This window comes from Simochromis diagramma, unplaced genomic scaffold, assembly GCF_900408965.1.
Source record: "Simochromis diagramma unplaced genomic scaffold, fSimDia1.1 OVJJ01000061.1, whole genome shotgun sequence".
NCBI classification, from domain to species: domain Eukaryota; kingdom Metazoa; phylum Chordata; class Actinopteri; order Cichliformes; family Cichlidae; genus Simochromis; species Simochromis diagramma.
This window is the reverse complement of record NW_024386945.1, coordinates 58599-84453: the sequence shown is the minus strand read 5'-3', so window position 1 is coordinate 84453 and position 25855 is coordinate 58599. Positions and strand designations below refer to the sequence as shown.

Genomic DNA, 25855 nt, shown 5'->3' with positions numbered 1-25855 from the left:
ACAACTAACATGCTGGCTAATATAATGATTAAGAACCTGCTCGCTTCCTGGCAATCTATTAAAAATCTGATTAACAGTCCATCTGCAAAAATAAACACTGGTCTTTTTACCAGTGGTCTTCTGTTTGCTTACATAATTATGCATTAATTAAGTGTGCCTATGCCAAAAGGCACACTTATTACTATTGCTCGGATTTATTATTCTTATTATTATTATTATTAAGTGTGCCTATGCCAAAAGGCACACTTATTACTATTGCTCGGATTTATTAAGTGTGCCTATGCCAAAAGGCACACTTATTACTATTGCTCGGATTTATTATTCTTATTATTATTATTATTATTATTTTCCTTTTTCAGCCTGAAATTTCCGCGCGTAACTCATCCCACAGTTTTGACACAAGCTTCATATATGTTATATCATTTTGTGCGGCTGGATCAGGAATGGTGTGCTATGACTTTTGGTGTTTATTACTTCTATAGTTTTTTAAATATGAATATTTTAATGCAAGTTTTTGCCCATTCAAATGAATGGGAACGAACGAAAGTGAAACTTTACTTACTTTGTGGTGTGTTTGCTCACTCACTTAATTTGTGGTGTGTTGGCTCACTCTAGTGGTATGTCCCCGTATTTGGATTACCATAATGACGACAATATCAACGGCGCGCACAGCGTCGGTGCTTTCAGGAACCATTGGAATTCTTAAGGTTGCGCAAAGCATTGAATAGTTACGGTAACGGCAAGGGTGTATGCTTGGTGGAAAACTGCATATCCCACAATTCAAAGCACGCCTCTACCAGTCAAACAATGGCGGCTGCCACTTGGTTTAATATATTCCTCTTATTTGTGTTTCTAGGTCACAAAGTAAACTTTTAAGATATTTTCAGGTGAGAATGTAGGTGTGTAAACGTCAAATATCTGCTCGTTTTGTCAAAACATCCCATATTGGCAACAGATTTTTCACGATGTTGGCTAGCTAGCGCGGCTAGCTAGCCGGCTAGCGCCGCTTCACTCAAAAGCACCCAGGCTTGGCTTTCAGTGAGGCGTCTCTAACTCCTTTCATCCCCGATAGCTCCGCAAACAGTCTTTGTCTTAGCTGGACTTATTTTTCGTTTATATGGGCCGATGATGCTGGTCGATGAGGAAAAACTAACTGAGTTGTTTGGTGGTGGCTAACGCGGAGCTAGCTAGCCACCGGTATGTGTCTCTTTCCCCTCATATGTGGGGAAAGAAACATGTGAGGCGGCCGCCGATCGACCGGTTTTCAGGTGAGAATGTAGGTGTGTAAACGTCAAATATCTGCTCGTTTTGTCAAAACATCCCATATTAGCAAGAGATTTCTCACGATGTTGCTGCTAGCCGGCTAGCTAGTTCGGCCGGCCGGCTAGCCGGCTAGCTAGCTCAGCTAGCTAGCGCCGCTTCGCTCAAAAGCACCCAGGCTTGGCTTTCAGTGAGGCGTCTCTAACTCCTTTCACCCCCGATCGCTCCGCAAACAGTCTTTGTCTTAGCTGGACTTATTTTTCGTTTATATGGGCCGATGATGCTGGTCGATGTGGAAAAAATAACTGAGTTGTTCATATACCGGTGGCTAGCTAGCTCCGCGTTAGCCACCGGTATATGTCTCTTCCCCTCGTATGCGGGGAAAGAAACACCGATCGACCGGTGGTGGCTAACGCGGAGCTCAATCGTGGATAAGGGAAACCCAATGCAGGAGAAGCAGGCGGCTGGTGAACTGAATTTCAGGTAAGACGTTATTAACTGCACTCTATTTGGGTCAGATATAAACCGAGTTTAGGTGTAGTTTATTTTCGTTGTGCTGACAGTTACAATAACTGTACTGCGTGCTAGCTAGCACGACGGAGTTTCTATACAGCTGTGCGCGCTAAGTTACTGATTTTGAACTTTATGACAGCCTCCCCTATTTTCAGGCGAGAATGTAGGGGTGTAAACTTCAAATATCTGCTCGTTTTATCAAGAAGTCCCATATTTTATCAAGAAGTCCCATATCTCTCACGATGTTACTGCTAGCGCCACATGGCAGCTAGCTGGCTAGGGCGGCTTGGCTGACACCTAGGCCGGGCTGACTGATACCCAGGCCGGCTCACACTCTCGTTTCACCGCCGCATGGCAGCTAGCCGGCTAGCTGGCTAGCGCGGCTTGGCTGCCACCCAGGTCGGGCTGGCTGACACCCAGGCTGGGCTGGCTGACACCCAGGCCCGCTCACGCTGTCGTGTCACCCCTAGTCTTTCGTGATGACTCTTGGTTGGCTGCTGGACTTATTTTTCATTTATATGGGCTGGTGATTCAGTATGAGTGTCCGGTGAACTGAATGTCAGGTAAGACGTTATGTATATGTAAGGTAGTGACTGGAATAAGTCACAAGGTGTCGCTGTTGAGCTGCATATATGTTGTAAATTTTAGCAATTTTGACCATTTGTCCTCTGCAGGACACCGTAGTTCAGATTTCTCATTCGCGTGGGCGCCATCTTGGTTCAGTGTTTACTGTGATGTGCAAAGGTAAGCACTGTCAGTGGCGAACTGCATTGGTTTTGTTTAAAAATAAGTGTTCCACTGTTTAAAATAGCGGTTTGTCATTTAAGCCGAGCATATATTTTGTTTATTGAGAGGTTCATGTATTGTCTGATGAGAGTATGAGACAAAGATATACTTTTCTTTCTTACTCTCATATAAAATATTTAGCTTTTATTAAATAGTTATCTGAATCTTACAACCAAAGTTTGTATAATAATACACAAGATTGGCTGTAGACCATTGTTAATCATTCAGAACACTGTGTAAAAATAACAAAAAACAAAAAGTGAATGAAAAGTGCATAAATATTTATTTTACGTGTTTGATGTGTGTGGCAGGGCGTGGTCTGCAGTGCCGCTGCAGGGGAGGTGGACCCACCTCAGCGGCATCTGCAATCACGCCTCTCAGGTGTAAAGTCTGTGCTCTCTCTGCTTTTTTTTTTTTTTGTGTGTATGTGTCGGGCTATGAGATGAAAAGCTACAGCTGGCTGTGTGGGTACAGCAACTATGTGTGAAAAGTGGTCCATAACGTAATGCTTCAAAGCGTGTTCATGCAAACATTGTCGGGTCTGCTTATGAACTTCTGCGCACAGCGTCTACAAATTGGGGCTGTACGAAGTCACCTCATCTTTACACAAAACTGTAAGCTGTCATCTGTGAGGCGCGAGCGGTGTTTGGTTTTATCATAGTTCATGGTGGAGAATGGCTGCTCTGCTGAGTTTTGCTCTCTGTAGCCGCTTGAATGGCAAACTACACTGATTAGCGGCGGCATAGGCACACTTAAAATTTCTTCAGAAATTTTCGCTTTCTAGTTATTATTTTCCTTTTTCAGCCTGAAATTTTCGCGCGTAACTCATCCCACAGTTTTGACACAAGCTTCATATATGTTATATCATTTTGTGCGGCTGGATCAGGAATGGTGTGCTGTGACTTTTGGTGTTTATTACTTCTATAGTTTTTTAAATATGAATATTTTAATGCAAGTTTTTGCCCATTGGAATGAATGGGGAGGAAAATGAAACTTAAGGGAAACTTAATTTGTGGTGTGCTGGCTCACTCTAGTGGTATGTCGGGAGTATTTGGATTACCGTAATGACGACAATATCAACGGCGCGCACAGCGTCGGTGCTTTCAGGAACCATTGGAATTCTTAAGGTTGCGCGAAGCATTGAATAGTTACGGTAACGGCAAGGGTGTATGCTTGGTGCAAACTCCATATCCCAGAGTCAAACAATGGCGGCTGCCACTGCGTTTAATATATTCCTCTTATTCGTGTTTCTAGGTCACAAAGTAAACTTTTAAGATATTTTCAGGTGAGAATGTAGGTGTGTAAACGTTAAATATCTGCTCGTTTTGTCAAAACATCCCATATTAGCAAGAGATTTCTCACGATGTTGCTGCTAGCCGGCTAGCTAGCTGCCGGCTAGCGACCCTTCGCTAAAAAACACCCTTTCAGTAAGGCGTCTCTCCTTTCACCCACGATCGCTCACCGCCGATCGACCGGTGGTGGCTAACGATAACTCGTACTGCGTGCTAGCTAGCACAACGGAGTTTCTATACAGCTGTGGGCGCTGTTACTTGTAGTATCAGCTAAATGTTAAACGGTAGGAACGTTTCTGATGGGTTGTTGTTGTGGGGGGGGATGAAAAATAATACAGGACACTCATTGGAGTAATGGCGCGTCTCGTGTGTCTGTCAGTTATGCCTCCAGTCAAATAACATCCATAACCTCAAATAACGGAACATGGTGTCAGAAGACAACTGGAAACGTTAGTTGGGCATAAGTGTAAGGTTTCGGCGTCGGTGCCAGGTTAAAGGTCGGCCAGAGAGGAGCTGCGCGAAAAGAGACGTCATGAGTCAGTTTCAAGTCACCCCGCAAGCGGACGAAAATCAAGTGAACGCCCTTATCTACACTATGGGCGAGGAGGCAGAGGAAATATTGGTATCCCTGCACCTGACTCCCGAAGAGGCAAGCGATTATGAGACCGTTAAAAGGAGGTTGGATGCTCACTTCGTAGCCCGAAGAAACATCATAGCACGGTCCGAGCCACAAATTGAACTCCTGGTTGAATTGAACTGCCTGGGGCCAGGTAGGGCATTAACAGGGAGAGGGGAACACAAAGATATACTTTTCTTTTTTACTCTCATATAAAATATTTAGCTTTTATTAAATAGTTATCTGAATCTTACAACCAAAGTTTGTAAAATAATACACAAGACTGGCTGTAGACCATAGGTGTCAAACTCTGGCCCGTGGGCCAAATTTGGCCCGCAGCCTAATTACATTTGGCCCGCGAAGCCATACCAAATTACTATTAGAGCTGGCCTACTGGTATTATACAGCTAATATATATATTGTTTAGTATTAAGCTTTGCTTGTTCCATATTCAGTTTTCCAGCAAAACGTGTTTGAGTCCATAAGAAAAGATTCATTCTTATATCTGGGGGAAGATTTTTTTTTTTTCAATAAATATTAATGTTAGCCCGCGACTTTGTTCCAGTTTTGAATTTTGGCCCACTGTGTATTTGAGTTTGACACCCCTGCTGTAGACCATTGTTAATCATTCAGAACACTGTGTAAAAATAACAAAAAACAAAAAGTGAATGCAAAAGTGCATAAATATTTATTTTACGTGTTTGATGTGTGTGGCAGGGCGTGGTCTGCAGTGCCGCTGCAGGAGAGGTGGACCCACCTCAGGGGCATCTGCAATCACGCCTCTCAGGTGTAAAGTCTGTGCTCTCTCTTTGCTTTTTGCTTTTTTGTATGTGTCGGGCTGCGAGATGAAAAGCTACAGCCAGCTGTGTGGGTACAGCAACTATGTGTGAAAAGTGGTCCATAACGTAATGCTTCAAAGCGTGTTCATGCAAACATTGTCGGGTCTGCTTATGAACCTCTGCGCACAGCGTCTACAAATCGGGGCTGTACGAAGTCACCTCATCTTTACACAAAACCGTAAGCTGTCATCTGTGAGGCGCGAGCGGTGTTTGGTTTTATCATAGTTCATGGTGGAGAATGGCTGCTCTGCTGAGTTTTGCTCTCTGTAGCCGTTTGAATGGCAAACTATACTGATTAGCGGCGGCATAGGCACACTTAAAATTTCTTCAGAAATTTTCGCTTTCTAGTTATTATTTTCCTTTTTCAGCCTGAAATTTTCGCGCGTAACTCATCCCACAGTTTTGACACAAGCTTCATATATGTTATATCATTTTGTGCGGCTGGATCAGGAATGGTGTGCTATGACTTTTGGTGTTTATTACTTCTATAGTTTTTTAAATATGAATATTTTAATGCAAGTTTTTGCCCATTCAAATGAATGGGAGTTGAAAGTGAAACTTTGCAAACTCCATATCCCAGAGTCAAACAATGGCGGCTGCCACTTGGTTTAATATATTCCTCTTATTCGTGTTTCTAGGTCACAAAGTAAACTTTTAAGATATTTTCAGGCGAGAATGTAGGTGTGTAAACGTCAAATATCTGCTCGTTTTGTCAAAACATCCCATATTGGCAACAGATTTTTCACGATGTTGGCTAGCTAGCACGGCTAGCTAGCCGGCTAGCGCCGCTTCACTCAAAAGCACCCAGGCTTGGCTTTCAGTGAGGCGTCTCTAACTCCTTTCATCCCCGATAGCTCCGCAAACAGTCTTTGTCTTAGCTGGACTTATTTTTCATTTATATGGGCCAATGATGCTGGTCGATGAGGAAAAATTGAGTTGTTTGGTGGTGGCTAACGCGGAGCTAGCTAGCCACCGGTATGTGTCTTTTTCCCCTCATATGTGGGGAAAGAAACATGCGAGGCGGCCGCCGATCGACCGGTTTTCAGGTGAGAATGTAGGTGTGTAAACGTCAAATATCTGCTCGTTTTGTCAAAACATCCCATATTAGCAAGAGATTTCTCACGATGTTGGCTGCTAGCCGGCTAGCTAGCCGCCGGCTTGCTACCTAGCGCCGGCTAGCGACCCTTCGCTAAAAAACACCCTTTTAGTGAGGCGTCTCTCCTTTCACCCCCGATCGCTCGCCGCCGATCGACCGGTGGTGGCTAACGATAATTCGTACTGCGTGCTAGCTAGCACAACGGAGTTTCTATACAGCTATGCGCACTGTTACTTGTAGTATCAGGTAAATGTTAAACGGTAGGAACGTTTCTGCTGGGTTGTTGTTGTGGGGGGGATGAAAAATAATAAAGGACACTCATTGGAGTAATGGCGCGTCTCGTTTTTCTGTGAGTTATGCCTCCAGTCAAATAACATCCATAACCTCAAATAACGGAACATGGTGTCAGAAGACAACTGGAAACGTTAGTTGGGCATAAGTGTAAGGTTTCAGCGTCGGTGCCAGGTTAAAGGTCGGCCAGAGAGGAGCTGCGCGAAAAGAGACGTGGCGTCATGAGTCAGTTTCAAGTCACCCCACCGGAGAAGTTCACTTTTAGGTCCGACGACTGGACCAAATGGATAAAGCGTTTTGACAGATTTCGCATCGCGGAAATCTGGATTGGAGACGCAAGCGGACGAAAATCAAGTGAACGCCGTTATCTACACTATGGGCGAGGAGGCAGAGGAAATATTGGTATGAGGCGAGCGATTATGAGACCGTTAAAAGGAGGTTGGATGCTCACTTCGTAGCCCGAAGAAACATCATATTTGAGCGAGCGAAGTTTAACCAGCGCCAACAAGAAACGGGTGAGTCAGTTGACAACTTCCATACTGCACTGCATTGTCTGGCAGAACATTGTGGATACGGGACTTTGCATGATGAAATGGTGCGAGACAGATTTGTCGTGGGTCTGAAAGACAAACGATTGTCAGAACAGCTACAAATGGATCCAGAACTAACGCTAGAGAAAGCGCTTAACAGAGCCCGACAAAGTGAGCTTGTAAAGAAGCAACAAGAGATGCTAAGCACTAACTTTAAAATGGATATTACCAGAGTTGGAGTGGTGTTTGCCCCAGCATCTGAATAAACGGCATGGTCCGAGCCACAAATTGAACGCCTGGTTGAATTGAACTACCTGGGGCCAGGTAGGGCATTAACAGGGAGAGGGGGACACAAAGATATACTTTTCTTTCTTACTCTCATATAAAATATTTAGCTTTTATTAAATAGTTATCTGAATCTTACAACCAAAGTTTGTAAAATAATACACAAGATTGGCTGTAGACCATTGTTAATCATTCAGAACACTGTGTAAAAATAACAAAAAACAAAAAGTGAATGCAAAAGTGCATAAATATTTATTTTACGTGTTTGATGTGTGTGGCAGGGCGTGGTCTGCAGTGCCGCTGCAGAGGAGGTGGACCCACCTCAGGGGCATCTGCAATCACGCCTCTCAGGTGTAAAGTCTGTGCTCTCTCTGCTTTTTGTTTTTTTGTATGTGTTGGGCTGTGAGATGAAAAGCTACAGCCAGCTGTTTGGGTACAGCAACTATGTGTGAAAAGTGGTCCATAACGTAATGCTTCAAAGCGTGTTCATGCAAACATTGTCGGGTCTGCTTATGAACCTCTGCGCACAGCGTCTACAAATCGGGGCTGTACGAAGTCACCTCATCTTTACACAAAACCGTAAGCTGTCATCTGTGAGGCGTGAGCGGTGTTTGGTTTTATCATAGTTCATGGTGGAGAATGGCTGCTCTGCTGAGTTTTGCTCTCTGTAGCCGTTTGAATGGCAAACTATACTGATTAGCGGCGGCATAGGCACACTTAAAATTTCTTCAGAAATTTTCGCTTTCTAGTTATACTTTATTCTTGTAAATGCTTCATGCTAGTCATACAATAATATAATTAAAGAAAATGAACCTGTTGTGGTGAAAGTAATGATAACTTAAAGCCTATACTAAAAAGAGAAAGGTTCTTCACCCTCCATACACATGAAGCTTTCTTCAGCACAGCCTCATAAGCAGGCTTTCTCTTTAAGTAGGCTTCATCTCTACCTCTCCTGTGTTTTACAGATGGCTGTAAGCACTCATTGTTGTACCTCTCTCCTGACCTCCTCCATACATACAACATTTTTTGTTGTTTTTTGTGTAAACTGTCTTTTCAAGCCTTTTCAAGTAGTTTCCCTTCCTTAGGAATGGCTTCTCGACAGCCACCCTTCCACCCTGCCTCCTCTTTTTTGTTGAAACATGTGATTTTGCATAGTTTTTTTTAAGACACGTGGCATATTTCAGCTAATAGGTCTTTAGGAATCACCTCGTTGGTACAAAATTACTATTTACGTCTGTAAGACTGTGCTATTAGGAGCATTTTTATGCTTGAATAATACATAGATCAGTGCTAAGTGGCTTAACTAACAAAAAAATACCGGAGTACTTTAAAAGCAGTCAGATATTGAAACTGTGGACTGAACTGTGGCATCAAGACAGACACAACAGTACCTTCACTATCCAAGCGATTCTGTAAGAAATTTGATGGGAATAAAAACAGGGAATCTAATGGAGCTGTATGTTATCCATGTGATATCCTTTGAGTCTGTTTTTCTTTGTCATGCTGACAGTATTTTGATTGTGTATACCGTCTAGATGTACAAGTGTTTTTGAATGTGACTGGCAACTACGTGTGTGACTTTACTGCATTTTCTTATCTTCATCAATAAATCAAACAAAATATGAAAATAAAATGAAAAAGAAAAACAGGTGAGACTGTTTGATGCTCAGGATGTGTGTTTATTTGTGTTTGTTTCCAATAAAATCACATTTGTTAACACGTTCCAGCAGTGATGTCATCGAGGCTTGACATGCTGGTGGAAGTGGCATCAACAGAGGGGATGTGACATTCAGATGTTACACGATGTGTTGATGATATATCTTTTTCCTAGAAAAGAAACAAAAGATTTAACGTTGCTTTTGAACTTTTTTTTTTATTAAGCTTCAGTTCTTTATATCTTTTTTTACATTTTGCTTCTTGTTTTGACTTGAACATGCAATGGATGAGTATTCTTTTTTTTAAACTTTGACGCCTAGACCTAAACCTTAACTCATTTTATTTTACTTATGTTTAGTTCTTCTAGCTCCCTGAATGTTCCTTCTGTCTCATCCAAGTGTTTGTGCCTCATTGTCAGTTGTATTTTGTATATCTCCTGCTCTACTTTAAAGTAGAGATGGCACGATACCACTTTTTTAAGTCCGATTCCGATATCATAAATTTGGATATCTGCCGATACCAATATGAATCCGATATAGTGTTTTTAATCAATAAAACTGTTTTTTTTAATATATTGCTGCATTTTGTATAAGTTCATACTCAAGTTTAAAACAACAACAACACTAAAGCTATTCTGTTATACCTGTATGTAAAAAAATACAACAAAATATTTCATAATTCAGCAATACTGATCAATCTAATAAACTTAAACCTGCTCCATCCTCCCTATTCTGGTATTTTAAATAGTACTTAGCAGAAATATTAAGCAACCTAACTAATAGGGTTGCAAACTCCCAGCAAAAAAAATAGGGAACCACCCCCCACCCTCCACCTCATGATGCTTAATCGACGTAATCAACTTTAATTTGATGCAATGTGGAAAAAAAATGCACAGAAATAAATTATTTTTCAAGAATAATTAAATAGATTCAACATCTTTCTTCAACAGAATTGCAGACTGCACAGATGGTACCTTCCCAAAGGCAAAAGTAGTATAGCTTACTAGGGTATATTAGACTTAACAGTTACTATATACAGTAATGGACTTCTATATATTTTACATAAGATTAAAACTTTGGGTGTAAGATTCAGATAATTATTTATTAAAAGCTAGACATTTTAATGAGAATAAGAAATAAAAGTATGTCTTTGTGCCCCCTTTTCCCTGTTCATGCCCTATCGGCCCCCCTGGCTAAACTTTGCTAGATCCGCCCCTGCACAGTTACCAGCCGTCAGCTGCGTAGAAAAAGATCCTGGTGTAGAAAGTAATATTAAATAAATTCTAACAACAGCTTATCAAGGTTAAACATGCTGCTGTTGTTCAGCCGCTGGTTTCCTCTTTCTGGTGCAAAGTGAGGCCAAAAACAAACAAGAGAGACGGACTCGCGACAGAAAAGCCGATCAGCTGATCATTGATCAGTTTCATGATTGAAGTAGCAGCAGGAGAGGCAGTCGCTCCATATATCGGTTGTTAAGCTTAACGTGGGAATGCTTTACAAACATTCAGAGATGAACTTACACACTTGCTTTACTTCTCTCTGGGATCACTTCATCAGAGATGAAATGCTGGTTTGGTAGCGAGACTACAAATACACACAGCCGCTCTATCACGTGAGCACACTGCCATTTTTTTTTTTTTTGCATTTCCACATTTTTTGTTTCTTGTTTGTTCATCTTTAAACTTTTAAAGTTCAAATAAAGTTTAGTTTGATTTTGCAGCACTACCTTGGTATACAAAGGGTAACTTAGCCCAAAGTTCAACTTCAGCTTGTCAACACAATACACTGACATTTTGAACAAGAAGCACTAGCTATGAATTCTCCAAAATCTCTTTGTAAAAAAGTAAAAAAGTATAAGAAAGAATCTGTCCTATTGGTTATCGTGATGTGAATGTCCATTATAAAGCCTCAGACACAGAGGTTTAACCCCACTCAGTGAAATCAACGAGGATGGTCCCTGAGACTGCTTTGGACGCTAGCAGAATCATTTTGGAGTTGTATGTACATTACTGTTTAAGGCACTTACACTGGGTGTGTTAACCCTGGGTGATGTCCAAAACCTGCAGGACACCGGCCCTTGAGGTTTGGAGCTGGACACCCCTGGTTTAAGGTACTTACACTGACAAGTATAATCCACCTCCAGGTACTTGTAGGTGCCACCACAGGGGTCTCCAAATACAGAGTTGCTCGCTGAGATAGTACAGCTGTTTTTCCCATTACAGCTTTGAATGCAGATAGAAAGTGAGTCAGCAAAGGGTTTTACACACTGCACGTTGTAAAAGAAAAAAACGTAAAACTAAACAAAGACAGTCAATCTGTACCTTTTAGCTACAACACTGGTGCTCGTCTGACTTGAGCACTGGACATTTTGGAGCTGAGAGGCCGGACGTCCATCAGAGCATGTGGTTTTGTCACGGCGTCCATAATTAGCTCCGTGGATGACTAAAACCTGTCCTTTTTCTGAGGAAGAGATCATAGCATTAAACAATAACCATGTTTACATTTCAATAAATGAAATTCAACAAAGTTACAAAAAAGAAAACCTCACCACACTGAAGGTTTGCCTCAGATCCTTCACATGTTACACTCGGGACTGAGAGAAAAACACAAAACACATTAGAAAGTGTAATAATTCATGTGCAGACTGATTATTAGTTCATGATTTAATTCGCAACTTGAACTCTTTTGCAACCTTTTCCTTCTGTTTCATCTTTTCTGCATCCTGCAATCTGTCGTTGAATAATATATATGAAACGTAGTATGATTTTATTATTTTTGTTTTCCTCTGTCCATTTTAATTTTTACTGTCATTTTATGTTTTGCATCTCACATGTTCCCCAGTTTCCTTTTGGTTCATTTTTTACCTTTTTAAAATTAATTTCAGTTTTATTTAAATATTGCCAAATCAGCAGTCATGTCAAGGCATTTTATACCCTTAAAGACCCTACAAATATAAAGAGAAAACTAGTTTATTTTGGAGAACCTCCTTAAAAACAAAGGTGTATTTAAGCCAACACAATAAACAGATGTTTCGGATTAAGTCCTAGCTGCGAATGCTCCACATTATATTGATGTTTGTTTGTTTTTTAAAGAAAACGAGAATAAAAAGAGGATGTTCTGTAAAATGTCATGATTCAGTGGCTAAATGTCCATTATTAAGCCTCAGTCACAGAGGTTTGACTGGCGACAGAAAAGGCGATCAGCTGATCATTGATCAGTTTCACGATTGAAGTAGCAGCAGGAGAGGGAGGGAGAGAGAAGAGGCAGTCGCTCCATATATCGGTTGTTAAGCTTAACGCGGGAATGCTTTACAAACATTCAGAGATGAACTTACACACTTGCTTTACTTCTCTCTGGGATCACTTCCTCGGAGATGAAATGCTGGTTTGGTAGCGAGGCTCCAAATACACACAGCCGCTCTATCAGGTGAGCACACTGCTCCGACGTGCTAAGGTTATGAGCCGAGTTACGCCGTGTCGCAAGTTTTGTGAGGTGCTTTTTTAATATTTAATGGATCGGATTACATTTTTTATTTCTCTCCGATATCCGATCCAGTAATTTAGGTCAGTATCGGACCGATACCGATACGTAATATCGGATCGGTCCATCTCTACTTTAAAGTAAACTTTTCTTTAATATCTTGAAGTTCAGGTTTTGCTGCCTTCCTCTCTGCTTTTTCTCCACACTCTTATAACCTTCCCTTACTCTGTTCTCCATTAATTTCTCCATTCAAGTCCATTTTCAGTATTTATTTTCATGTTTCAATGTCTCCTTGATTTAGTACTGGTTGCTCATTGCCTTTTTTAGTTATGTCTTTATTTGGGTTTTGATATGCTACTGTTTGGTTGTCCTCAGCTGTGTTAATTACATGCACCCATGTCTTGTTGCTCAGGGGTGTCTAATTCCCACTTAACCCTCTGTTTGCAAATTAAAACAACTAATTAAAAAAAAACCTTGTGCCGGTTTAGCTCAGTGGGTGAGCAGGCAACCGTATGCCGTATGGCTGGAGAGCAGTAGGCCCAGGTTTGCATCTCTTCTCCTCTTTCTCATCCTGCTTTCACGTCTATCAACACCGTCTCTATCCACTAAAGGAAAAAAAAACCCGACTTTTTTGTGAATCTTCAAATCAGCTATTGAAGTTAATCTTTTTTTAAATTGTTTCATGTCCTGTAATCTGTATTTGAGTCTTTGAATCCATGTTTAAAATCTATTTTTCTGTCCAATGCCATATTTTTATTGCCATTTTTTTTTTTTGCATTTCCACATTTTTTGTTTCTTGTTTGTTCATCTTTAAACTTTTAAAGTTCAAATAAAGTTTAGTTTGATTTTGCAGCACTACCTTGGTATACAAAGGGTAACTTAGCCCAAAGTTCAACTTCAGCTTGTCAACACAATACACTGACATTTTGAACAAGAAGCACTAGCTGTGAATTCTCCAAAATCTCTTTGTAAAAAAGTAAAATAGTATAAGAAAGAATCTGTCCTATTGGTTATCGTGATGTGAATGTCCATTATAAAGCCTCAGACACAGAGGTTTGACCCCACTCAGTGAAATCAACGAGGATGGTCCCTGAGACTGCTTTGGACGCTAGCAGAATCATTTTGGAGTTGTATGTACATTACTGTTTAAGGCACTTACACTGGGTGTGTTGACCCTGGGTGATGTCCAAAACCTGCAGGACACCGGCCCTTGAGGTTTGGAGCTGGACACCCCTGGTTTAAGGTACTTACACTGACAAGTATAATCCACCTCCAGGTACTTGTAGGTGCCACCACAGGGGTCTCCAAATACAGAGTTGCTCGCTGAGATAGTACAGCTGTTTTTCCCATTACAGCTTTGAATGCAGATAGAAAGTGAGTCAGCAAAGGGTTTTACACACTGCACGTTGTAAAAGAAGAAAAAGTAAAACTAAACAAAGACAGTCAATCTGTACCTTTTAGCTACAACACTGGTGCTCGTCTGACTTGAGCACTGGACATTTTGGAGCTGAGAGGCCGGACGTCCATCAGAGCATGTGGTTTTGTCACGGCGTCCATAATTAGCTCCGTGGATGACTAAAACCTGTCCTTTTTCTGAGGAAGAGATCATAGCATTAAACAATAACCATGTTTACATTTCAATAAATGAAATTCAACAAAGTTACAAAAAAGAAAACCTCACCACACTGAAGGTTTGCCTCAGATCCTTCACATGTTACACTCGGGACTGAGAGAAAAACACAAAACACATTAGAAAGTGTAATAATTCATGTGCAGACTGATTATTAGTTCATGATTTAATTCGCAACTTGAACTCTTTTGCAACCTTTTCCTTCTGTTTCATCTTTTCTGCATCCTGCAATCTGTCGTTGAATAATATATATGAAACGTAGTATGATTTTATTATTTTTGTTTTCCTCTGTCCATTTAAATTTTTACTGTCATTTTATGTTTTGCATCTCACATGTTCCCCAGTTTCCTTTTGGTTCATTTTTTACCTTTTTAAAATTAATTTCAGTTTTATTTAAATATTGCCAAATCAGCAGTCATGTCAAGGCATTTTATACCCTTAAAGACCCTACAAATATAAAGAGAAAACTAGTTTATTTTGGAGAACCTCCTTAAAAACAAAGGTGTATTTAAGCCAACACAATAAACAGATGTTTCGGATTAAGTCCTAGCTGCGAATGCTCCACATTATATTGATGTTTGTTTGTTTTTTAAAGAAAACGAGAATAAAAAGAGGATGTTCTGTAAAATGTCATGATTCAGTGGCTAAATGTCCATTATTAAGCCTCAGTCACAGAGGTTTGACTGGCGACAGAAAAGGCGATCAGCTGATCATTGATCAGTTTCACGATTGAAGTAGCAGCAGGAGAGGGAGGGAGAGAGAAGAGGCAGTCGCTCCATATATCGGTTGTTAAGCTTAACGCGGGAATGCTTTACAAACATTCAGAGATGAACTTACACACTTGCTTTACTTCTCTCTGGGATCACTTCCTCGGAGATGAAATGCTGGTTTGGTAGCGAGGCTCCAAATACACACAGCCGCTCTATCAGGTGAGCACACTGCTCCGACGTGCTAAGGTTATGAGCCGAGTTACGCCGTGTCGCAAGTTTTGTGAGGTGCTTTTTTGATATTTAATGGATCGGATTACATTTTTTATTTCTCTCCGATATCCAGTAATTTAGGTCAGTATCGGACCGATACCGATACGTAATATCGATACCGATACGTAATATCGGATCGGTCCATCTCTACTTTAAAGTAAACTTTTCTTTAATATCTTGAAGTTCAAGTTTTGCTGCCTTCCTCTCTGCTTTTTCTCCACACTCTTATAACCTTCCCTTACTCTGTTCTCCATTAATTTCTCCATTCAAGTCCATTTTCAGTATTTATTTTCATGTTTCAATGTCTCCTTGATTTAGTACTGGTTGCTCATTGCCTTTTTTAGTTATGTCTTTATTTGGGTTTTGATATGCTACTGTTTGGTTGTCCTCAGCTGTGTTAATTACATGCACCCATGTCTTGTTGCTCAGGGGTGTCTAATTCCCACTTAACCCTCTGTTTGCAAATTAAAACAACTAATTAAAGAAAAACCTTGTGCCGGTTTAGCTCAGTGGGTGAGCAGGCAACCGTATGCCGTATGGCTGGAGAGCAGTAGACCCAGGTTTGCATCTCTTCTCCTCTTTCTCATCCTGCTTTCACGTCTATCAACACCGTCTCTATCCACTAAAGGCAAAAAACCCCCGACTTTTTTGTGAATGTTCAAATCAGCTATTGAAGTTCATCTTTTTTTAAATTGTTTCATGTCCTGTAATCTGTATTTGAGTCTTTGAATCCATGTTTAAAATCTATTTTTCTGTCCAATGCCATATTTTTATTACCATTTTTTTTTTTGGATTTCCACATTTTTTTGTTTCTTGTTTGTTCATCTTTAAACTTTTAAAGTTCAAATAAAGTTTAGTTTGATTTTGCAGCACTACCTTGGTATACAAAGGGTAACTTAGCCCAAAGTTCAACTTCAGCTTGTCAACACAATACACTGATATTTTAAACAAGAAGTACTAGCTGTGAATTCTCCAAAATCTCTTTGTAAAAAAGTAAAATAGTATAAGAAAGAATCTGTCTTATTGGCTATCGTGATGTGAATGTCCATTATAAAGCCTCAGACACAGAGGTTTGACCCCACTCAGTGAAATCAACGAGGATGGTCCCTGAGACTTCTTTGGATGCTAGCAGAATTATTTTGGAGTTGTATGTACATTACTGTTTAAGGCACTTACACTGGGTGTGTTGACCCTGGGTGATGTCCAAAACCTGCAGGACACCGGCCCTTGAGGTTTGGAGCTGGACACCCCTGGTTTAAGGTACTTACACTGACAAGTATAATCCACCTCCAGGTACTTGTAGGTGCCACCACAGGGGTCTCCAAATACAGAGTTGCTCGCTGAGATAGTACAGCTGTTTTTCCCATTACAGCTTTGAATGCAGATAGAAAGTGAGTCAGCAAAGGGTCTTACACACTGCACGTTGTAAAAGAAAAAAACGTAAAACTAAACAAAGACACTCAATCTGTACCTTTTAGCTACAACACTGGTGCTCGTCTGACTTGAGCACTGGACATTTTGGAGCTGAGAGGCCGGACGTCCATCAGAGCATGTGGTTTTGTCACGGCGTCCATAATTAGCTCCGTGGATGACTAAAACCTGTCCTTTTTCTGAGGAAGAGATCATAGCATTAAACAATAACCATGTTTACATTTCAATAAATGAAATTCAACAAAGTTACAAAAAAGAAAACCTCACCACACTGAAGGTTTGCCTCAGATCCTTCACATGTTGCACTCGGGACTGAGAGAAAAACACAAAACACATTAGAAAGTGTAATAATTCATGTGCAGACTGATTATTAGTTCATGATTTAATTCGTAAGTTGAACTCTTTTGCAACCTTTTCCTCCTGTTTCATCGTTTCTGCATCCTGCAATCTGTCTTTGAATAAAATAAAAACGTAGTATGATTTTATTATATTTATTTTCCTCTGTAATAAGGTACTTACACTGACAAGTATAATCCACCTCCAGGTACTTGGAGGTGCCACCACAGGGGTTTCCAAACACAGAGTTGCTCGCTGAGATATTACAGCTGTTTTTCCCATTACAGCTTTGAATGCAGATAAAAAGTGAGTCAGCAGAAGTTTGACATACTGCATATCTGGGAGAAAATTAAAAGGTGAAAAAAGACAGTAACCATCTGTACCTTGCAGCTATTACTTCAATGCTGTCTGGACTTGAGCACTGGACATTTCTGAGCCTACAGTGAGGTTGTAAGTTAGAGCACGTGGTTTTGTCATGGCGTCCATAATCAGCTCTTTGAATGACTAAAATCTGCCCTTTCCCTGAGGACGAGATCACAGCGTTAAACTATAAACAAGTTTGCATTTCAATGAAATGAATTCAATAAGTTGCAAAAAAGAAAACCTCACCACACTGAAGCTTTGCCTCAGATTCTTCACATGTTACAGTCTGGACTGAGAGAAAAGCGTAAATCACATTCATTAAATCACAAACTTTAAAAATTAATGTGGAGAAAAATAGCTAAAATAGACAGAGACGTTTCTCTTTCTAATCATTCTTCCATACATGGTAATTAAACTCATTCTCCGAATAGTCCCTGGGGGCTTTACACTTTCTTGACTGTTCTTCTGTCACTTGTTACTAGGCAAGCTCAAATGCAGTTAGAAGCTAAGTGAATTCATGGCCTTCGGCCTGGCCTATGTTTAAATCATATATGTCTGTAAGTGTGAATGCTGTTTTAACCTTCCATTGGTCCAAGTCACTTACATAATAGATCGGCTGGGACATCGCGCCCACCGAAGCTTAAGACCTTAAATAAACCGAGCATCAACTCTTTTAATGAGCGCAACATAAAATGTGTGTATACAATGATTATAGCTGCACCTGTAATAAAAAGGTTAATATGATGCCAGTAGCTTTGATAAACATTTTAATGCAATATTAATGATGAAGGCTACATTGTAGCAGTAAAATAATTTCTTTATTCTCACACTAAATATTATTTCATGATCACAGATTTAATTTGTAAGTTTTGCAACGTTTTCCTTCTTGGTTTGGATTTGATTTTGTGTTTTCCACCTCACATTTTGAAATTTTTGATTGTTCACCTTCTAGCTTTTAAAAGTGGAATAAAGTTGAGTTTGATTGTGGAGCACAATCTTGAAATCCAAAAATTAAATCGAAATGTGTATTTATGCACTAAGTGAAATCAAAAAGAATGGTCCTTTGGTCGCTAGCATGTGTACGTTACTGTTTAAGGTACAGAGGTTTGACTCCACTGGATGAAATTAAAGTTGATGGTTCTTCTGAATATATTGTTTGCTAGCATTTTTTTGGAGTTATATGTGCACTACTGTTTGAGGTACTTACACTGACAAGTATAATCCACCTCCAGGTACTTGTAGGTGCCACCACAGGGGTCTCCAAATACAGAGTTGCTCGCTGAGATAGTACAGTTGTTCTTCCCATTACAGCTTTGAATGCAGATAAAAAGTGAGTCAGCAGATGTTTAACATACTGCACATTGTGTAATCTGGAAAAAAACAGTAAAACTAAACAAAGACAGCCAATCTGTACCTTTCAGCTACAACATTGGTGCTCGTCTGACTTGAGCACTGGACAACTTGGAGCTGAGAGGCCGGACGTCCAGCAGAGCATGTGGTTTTGTCACGGCGTCCATAATTAGCTCCGTGGATGACTAAAACCTGCCCTTCACCTGAGGGAGACATTAAACTATAACCATGTTTGCATTTCAAACAAATTAATTCAAAAATAAAAAGACAAACCAACAAAAAATAACCCTCACCACACTGCAGGTTTGCCTGAAATCCTTCGCATGTTACACTCTGGACTAAAAGAAGAGACATAAATTGTTTAATTTCCAGCAATTTTTTGAATTTCTCTGACAAAAAAGAAGTGACATAACACTTAAAAATGTGATTTTAAGAGTTCAGTGCTAACAGTGGAGCTCAATGGCACAGACTAACATCTGTCTTTGATATCGAATCAGTATTTATTAGTAGATTAAATTTATTATTTTTTGTTATTTGGACAGAGGTGATGAACAAAACAAAACAAAACAAAACAAAAAAAGAAAGTTTAACCTTAAAAGTTGAAGCCAGTGCTAAAATCCTAAAACCTGCAGTTCCCTGAACATCCACCGGAGTCTCCCACAGTGAGTCACTGCCATAATAAAAGGTCCACCTTTACATGGCAGCAGAAGTAAAACTGTTTTGGTCTCTATTACTGTTTTTTTAAATAACAATTTTTTAAAACAATTATATGTGTGAGGTTAATTTTTTTTTTAACAGACCAGTTTAAACGCTTAATGAAAGCATAAATTTTCCATTATTATGGGCGTTGCCTTTTTGACTGATTGGTTCAATGGGACAGGTTACCCCTAGTAGGAGGAGTTTAAGTAACTCTGGGTCTTGTTTCCAAGTGAGGGAAAAGCGGAGAAGTAGTTGACACAGGGATTAATGCAGTGTCTACAGTTGTGTGAACTCTGCTGGTATGGGCTCAAACTTTGGTCAGTAATATTTTGTACTTGTAAATCAAATGTGTACTTGTGAACTGGGTTTTGTAACCTTGTGAACCAAAATATGTGAAAATTTTTATGTTTGTGTATCTATAGATGAGAATTTGTGTGTGTGTAAAAAAGATTTGTGTTTGTCAAACTCTGCACTCAACTTCCCTGGCTGTGTGTGTGTTTGAACTTACGAGCACAAATTTGGACCCAACGTCTGAGCATCTCTGCTTAGACTCCTCCTCAAGCAACATGGACTTCTTTTGCTGGCTTAAGGCACTTCCATATTAGCTCCACTTTTCTAACCCAGGAGGTCTGTACATCTTTCATATACAGAGTATGCTTTTCTTACCGTGGCTCAAGCGGCAGATCTGGCTGTCACAGGGGGGCTTTCTTTGTGGGGACACGGTGGTCTCAGCTCTGGTATAGCCTGAAATTTAAAATAATGAGTCTTTGCTGTATTAATAAGTGCTGTATTGCTAATTTTATAGTCACAATTTAATAGTTTAGTAGTTCCTGCCTTTTTTAAGCAAATAAATATCCAAATAAACAATCCACCTATTTACTTACACAATAGTAAATAAATGTTATATATAGTAACTGAAAACCCAAAGTGCTTTACAGTAGAAAAGCGCTTTTGGTTATGTTTTTGCAACACTGCAATACATCTGCCGTTTTCAGTTCATCCTTTCATGTCTGCGAGTCCTGCATTTGGGTCCTACATCCTGCCTGCCACACAGCGTATGACATGAGCATAATAACCATCTTGTGTTAACTGTCATTTACTGTCAGTTATTTGTGTGGCACATTTCACAGAATACAAGTTGACACCCAATCACATCATTTGGTTGTAATTAAAAAACATTAAAGACGTGAATCTGATGACAGATTCACGTCTTAAATCAGGACAGGATCCATCAGCTGCAAATCGTTATCAGTATTAGTACTTGGTATCAGAATCCAGCGACAAAGGAGGTAAGGCCTGCTGTTGATTCAGGAAACACGGCCACGTTTATTGGTGATAGTCACAGTTAACACAGGCAGCTTCCTGCGCAATTTCACGTAACAGCTTGATGCTTGTGTTTACACTCAGAGTTTCTTACATGGTTTAGAATTAACAGACAGGATGTAAATAAAAGGTCCCATGTAATCAGAGTGAAAGCATAAGTTCAGCAAATCTATTAGATCGGATCAAGGTGGCAATATAAAGTTAAAAACTGGCACATTAGGATAAAAGTGATTGAAACGTGTATTTACCTGAACTCATGAGTAAACATGTTACTCCCAGAACTGAAAATCAGAAAAGAAAAAAATATTATTATTGAGTTTGAATGATTTAAAATCCGACCTAAAAGTTGTTACAAGTACCTTGTAAATAATTAATAACCCATTTAATTAGATTTGAAAAGTTTGAAGTCTTTTATAAAGGAAGATTAGAAAGCACCTCATCTCAAGTACCTCTTAAAGATAAAAAGCTTAAGAAGAGTGACACTTAATCTTTCCCTCTGACTTTATGAAAAACTCTTATATTTAAATAATCAGTCTGTTGTACTCACAGAACATCCTGCTGAGTCCAGAGAGCATGATGTTAGTGAAGAGCTGAGCAGATAAAACAGGGAACCTGTGTATTTCTACTGCTTGGCTAAGAAATATTATGTGCATGCAAGACAAACACACAATGCAAAAATGAAAATATTTGCTTTATCAGACGTCACAAATATTTTTTTAAAAAGTAATAATTGAAAGATTACATGTAACCATACTAAAATATGAACCATAAAAAACAAAACTATAAAAACGTGAAGGAAAAGGAATAATCTTAGGCGCTTAGAAAGAAAAGTGACTGGATTTGTTTGAGTCGAGAAAAAACTCAAGAAACTCAAACAAGGCGAGTCGTTTTTCTTTCCAAGCTCCTTAGATTTCTGTGGCTTAGCTGACTGAAAACTTACACTGGCAAAAATGTATAGGTTGCTGTTAGTACTCTCATTGTGGTATTTTGGATGAACTTGAAAGCACTTCAGGTAGGTATTCCAAAAACAATTTCATGCTTTTAACAGATGTATCAACTTGTTTTTCAACATCACTCCAAGACACAAAGTTTTTTATTTTAGCAGTAATGTGTATACGAAAGAAGTCAGCTCTACATATTTCTCACTGGAAGCCGAAGTTAGGGCATCCATAGTCACTTTCATGTGTTTAACCCATGCCTGTAGTTGAACTAATCTTATAATCTAAAATAATTGTTTTATCAGACCATTAATATGATTTTTTTTACTGTTTTCTACAGATATTACCAAAGGGAAGCGACATATAAATAATGTAGCTGCTGTTTCTGATGAACACTAAATCCTGACACAAACTTTACAAATAAACCTCATATGCTAATAATCACATAGCTAATTTACAACAGTAACAGTTTTGAGAATTTTTAAGTAAAATTAGATTAATAGTTTTAAATGTAAATATTATTAAGGAATATGATTCAATGTTCAGTTTTATGACACACAAAATGCAGTTTCAACTATATTTTTAAATTCACGCACTATAATTATTGCATTTATACACATCTTCTACTATTATACACAAATTATAGTAGAAAATTATTTATTCTGTTTATGCTGTGATATGAACAAAGAAGTTAAGCGTTACCTTGTTAGAACGATCCAGCAAAGCTGCACAGCCAGTATCTGGGACACGCAGCTTTTATGAGTACCTTTTTGGGAGTGTTCACATCATCCACCAACTGCAAGTTAGGAATTTGTTATTATAATAAAAAGAAACTAAATATTGAATTACACATTGACATACCCGGATGCAACTAAGTAAATATTAGTTAAGAAAACAAGGGTGTTAACTAGTAAATAGTTTAACTATAGCATGCATTAATGTAATAACGTGGTTAGCCTACTCAACGTAAATTACACACGAACAACATTAAGCTACTCACGCAGAGAAGAAAAGCTGCTGCTGCCATCATCATCCGTTATCGATTGTGCTACACTGGCAGGGCTAGGGGCCAGGACTCTCCTCTTCGGGTTCTTGGGGGATGTTGCTAACTCCGGTACCGATAACAAGCACCACACCTGTAGTAGGTTTGGTGCATTTCTTGGCTTTAAATTATACCCGCTATGGTAAATGGCCTGTATTTATATAGCGCTTTACTAGTCCCTAAGGACCCCAAAGCGCTTTACATATCCAGTCATCCACCCATTCACACACACATTCACACACTGGTGATGGCAGCTACATTGTAGCCACAGCCAACCTGGGGCGCACTGACAGAGGTGAGGCTGCCGGACACTGGCGCCACCGGGCCCTCTGACCACCACCAGTAGGCAACGGGTGAAGTGTCTTGCCCAAGGACACAACGACCGAGACTGTCCAAGCCGGGGCTCGAACCGGCAATCTTCCGATTACAAGGCGAACTCCCAACTCTTGAGCCACGATCGCGACGCTATGCGTCGCCAGGTGTTTTATCAGATTCGAGGTGTTACCTCCTTTGCACAGTATCACATTAAAGCACTTGTTGCAGGCTGCTGAGTTTGCATCTGTGAAGTACATGCAGTACATGCAGCTGTGAAGTACAGCCAGACTTTTGACCGCTTGGACTTGGGCATTTTTAATCTGTAGCTCTGCTCTAAAAGAACATACGCGCCTGGGCCCGCCTACTATCCTTGGAGCCCATTTTGAGTACCAATGTAGCAGACGTATACAAAGCAAATAGTTCAATTGCAGAGAAAATGACACAAACCCTAATCAACAATCACAGTTTGTCGTGTTAAAAGAGACAATGCGGAGGTGGAGGTGACAGACAGCGACTTGAGTGGCTAATAACTACATTAGAGAGGCAGTACAGGTTTAGCTAATGGATCAAGTAAAAGGGGAGAGGTTGAGAGAGTCTGGACATGCAGAGAAGAGCGATGAGGGTTAGACTGGGGGTAGGATATTGTGGCAAGAGGAAAGACACAGAGGCCCTGGGAGGTTTATGGATGTAGTGAGAAAGGACATGCAGGAGTCACAATGAAAGATACAGAAAACAGACAGATGGAAAAGACGATCAGTTGATGATCCCTGGAGGACAAAACCACCAGCTTCTTGTGGGAGGCAGGCCACCCTATGGAACAGATCCCTGTCTAGCAGTAGTGCATCCTGACAGTAGTTTATCATCCTGACATGACCATTTCCTAAGCACACTCTATTCAAATGTCCAGAACCACATGGTTGGTGAAATAGTGGTGAAGTGTGATGCTGGCACAGAATTTTACAAGCAAAAGGCCCGTCTGCATTTTTCTGTTGAGCAAAACAAAAGCTGTTTTGCTCAAAAGAAAACAACTCTCCCTTTCTTTAACAGAATCAAGCACTTTTGGGTGTATTTGGGTATCGTCCACTTCTGAATGTTCAGTTTCAGACAAACACCTGGTTACTTGTTCCAGGGGGTTTCTCACACTCCTCACATGTGTATTGATTTGTTGCAGGTAGTTTTCAAATAGGAAACAGGAAATGCTATTTAAGGAACAGTTCAAGTGGCTGGCATCCTCATGGAGATGAATTACTCCATGTACACTGTACATAGGAAAGGTCTTGTCAGGTCACCACAGCACATAACAAAAAGTTTGACGATAAGCATTTCAAATCCACTCATCTGACTCTAGCATTATCGACATGGATACAGTCAAGGACAAGAAATGTTTGCATCTTTTAGGGGACAACAGTTTTCAATACCACAGGACCTGTGTATAGCAAAAAACGACATAGTTCAGTGGCTTTCCACCTATTTCGTGTAAAACCCTCATTTGTTGAGCAAATTCATTTGGCATCTTCCCTCTTCCTGCAATTACTTAATGAGAAATTAAATTTTTTTGCCTCATAGATAAACAACAACGACTTTTGGGCCACAAGTTAAGTAAATAAACAGGTGCCTAACTATTCCCAAGATGAAACTTTATTAATCCCTCGGGTGGGTTCCTCCGGGAAATTCAGTTTCCAGTAGCACAGCACCGACAGAAGTTGCATGTTACAGATACAATAAGGGGAATGAGAGTAAGGATATAAGCATAAATATACCATATATACACATATATAAATACAGAACATATAATATGGATAAATAGGATTGAACATTTGAGTGAGTATATTTCACAGTGATTATTGCACAATCGAATATAAGAAAAAAATATTGAGTGTAAATAAGCACTACAGCTCAGTTGTTCACGCCCTCCCGTGACCCTGTTTCCCCTCCCTGTCCCCTCCAGTGAGGAGTTAAACAGTCTGATGGCGTGTGGGACAAAGGAATTTTTAAGTCTGTTGGTTTTTGACTTTGGGAGAAGCGACCTGTCGCTTAATAGGCTCGTCTGATTGTTTATGACTGTGTGCAGAGGATGCCCAGCATTGTCCATAATGTCCAGCAGTTTCTTTAATGTCCTTTTCTCTGCCACTGTCACCAGAGTGTCCAGCTTAATGCCGACCACAGAGCCTGTGGTTATTATGTGCATATAATCTAAGACAAATGAGCTAACACAAAGAATTCCAGGGGCTGATACCAGTTTCTTGGTTACTGTACTCCACTATGAAAAACCTTCATCTGTTTGAGAAGTGCATTCCTGTTCCCTTAAAACTATTCTTCCATCAACACGATCACCTCTGATTGATTATCTTTCACAACTCTTATATGGAGTATGTGTCATGGTTGGCTGTGTGGCAGGCGAGCAAGCAGGAGTGGTGGACCCAAAATGCAGAACTCAGACACGGAAGTGAAACTTAAAGCACAGCTTTATTGCTGGGAAAAACCTCGTACTAACTACACTCACCAAAAGCCAAACAAACTGAACAGAGGAACCGAGGACTGAAACACTGGAAAAGAAATACTAAACTGGAGCAGGAGACGCAACACTAGCAACACTAGCAACACTAGCAACACTAGCAACACTAGCAACACTAGCAACACTAGCAACACTAGCAACACTAGCAACACTAGCAACACTAGCAACACTAACAACAGAACACACAGCTAGTGTGTGTTCTGGTACGACACAACAGGGAACACAGGAAAACACAGGGCTTATATACATAGGGGAGTAATCAGGGAATGGGAAACAGGAGGGAGACACAG

At 40.0% G+C, this 25855-nt stretch overlaps 1 protein-coding gene and 2 long non-coding RNA genes across 3 annotated transcripts in view; 1 reads left to right on the top strand and 2 right to left on the bottom strand.

Annotated features, from left to right (window-relative positions):
• Positions 1-489: 489 nt before the first annotated feature.
• On the bottom strand, positions 490-6353 carry LOC120737317. The gene is made up of 2 exons (XR_005696725.1): positions 5875-6353; positions 490-764 (listed from the first exon to the last, which is right to left on the bottom strand). It is a non-coding gene; the product is annotated as an uncharacterized LOC120737317 (long non-coding RNA).
• On the top strand, positions 3442-7403 carry LOC120737316. The gene is made up of 2 exons (XR_005696724.1): positions 3442-3844; positions 6353-7403. It is a non-coding gene; the product is annotated as an uncharacterized LOC120737316 (long non-coding RNA).
• A 1763-nt stretch (positions 7404-9166) lies between these two features.
• The window catches only part of LOC120737310 (prestalk protein-like), a 60300-nt gene continuing 43611 nt past the window's right edge, over positions 9167-25855 (bottom strand). Inside the window, exons 14-29 of the mRNA XM_040037928.1 lie at positions 19027-19071; positions 18798-18936; positions 18591-18694; positions 17630-17674; positions 17404-17542; positions 17204-17307; positions 16952-16996; positions 16725-16863; positions 16522-16625; positions 14325-14369; positions 14098-14236; positions 13895-13998; positions 11712-11756; positions 11485-11623; positions 11282-11385; positions 9167-9335 (exon numbers count right to left, since the gene is read on the bottom strand). Coding sequence (XP_039893862.1) covers positions 9334-9335; positions 11282-11385; positions 11485-11623; positions 11712-11756; positions 13895-13998; positions 14098-14236; positions 14325-14369; positions 16522-16625; positions 16725-16863; positions 16952-16996; positions 17204-17307; positions 17404-17542; positions 17630-17674; positions 18591-18694; positions 18798-18936; positions 19027-19071 — 1442 coding nt within the window. The 3' untranslated portion in view covers positions 9167-9333. The remainder of the gene's footprint in view (positions 9336-11281; positions 11386-11484; positions 11624-11711; positions 11757-13894; positions 13999-14097; positions 14237-14324; positions 14370-16521; positions 16626-16724; positions 16864-16951; positions 16997-17203; positions 17308-17403; positions 17543-17629; positions 17675-18590; positions 18695-18797; positions 18937-19026; positions 19072-25855) is intronic.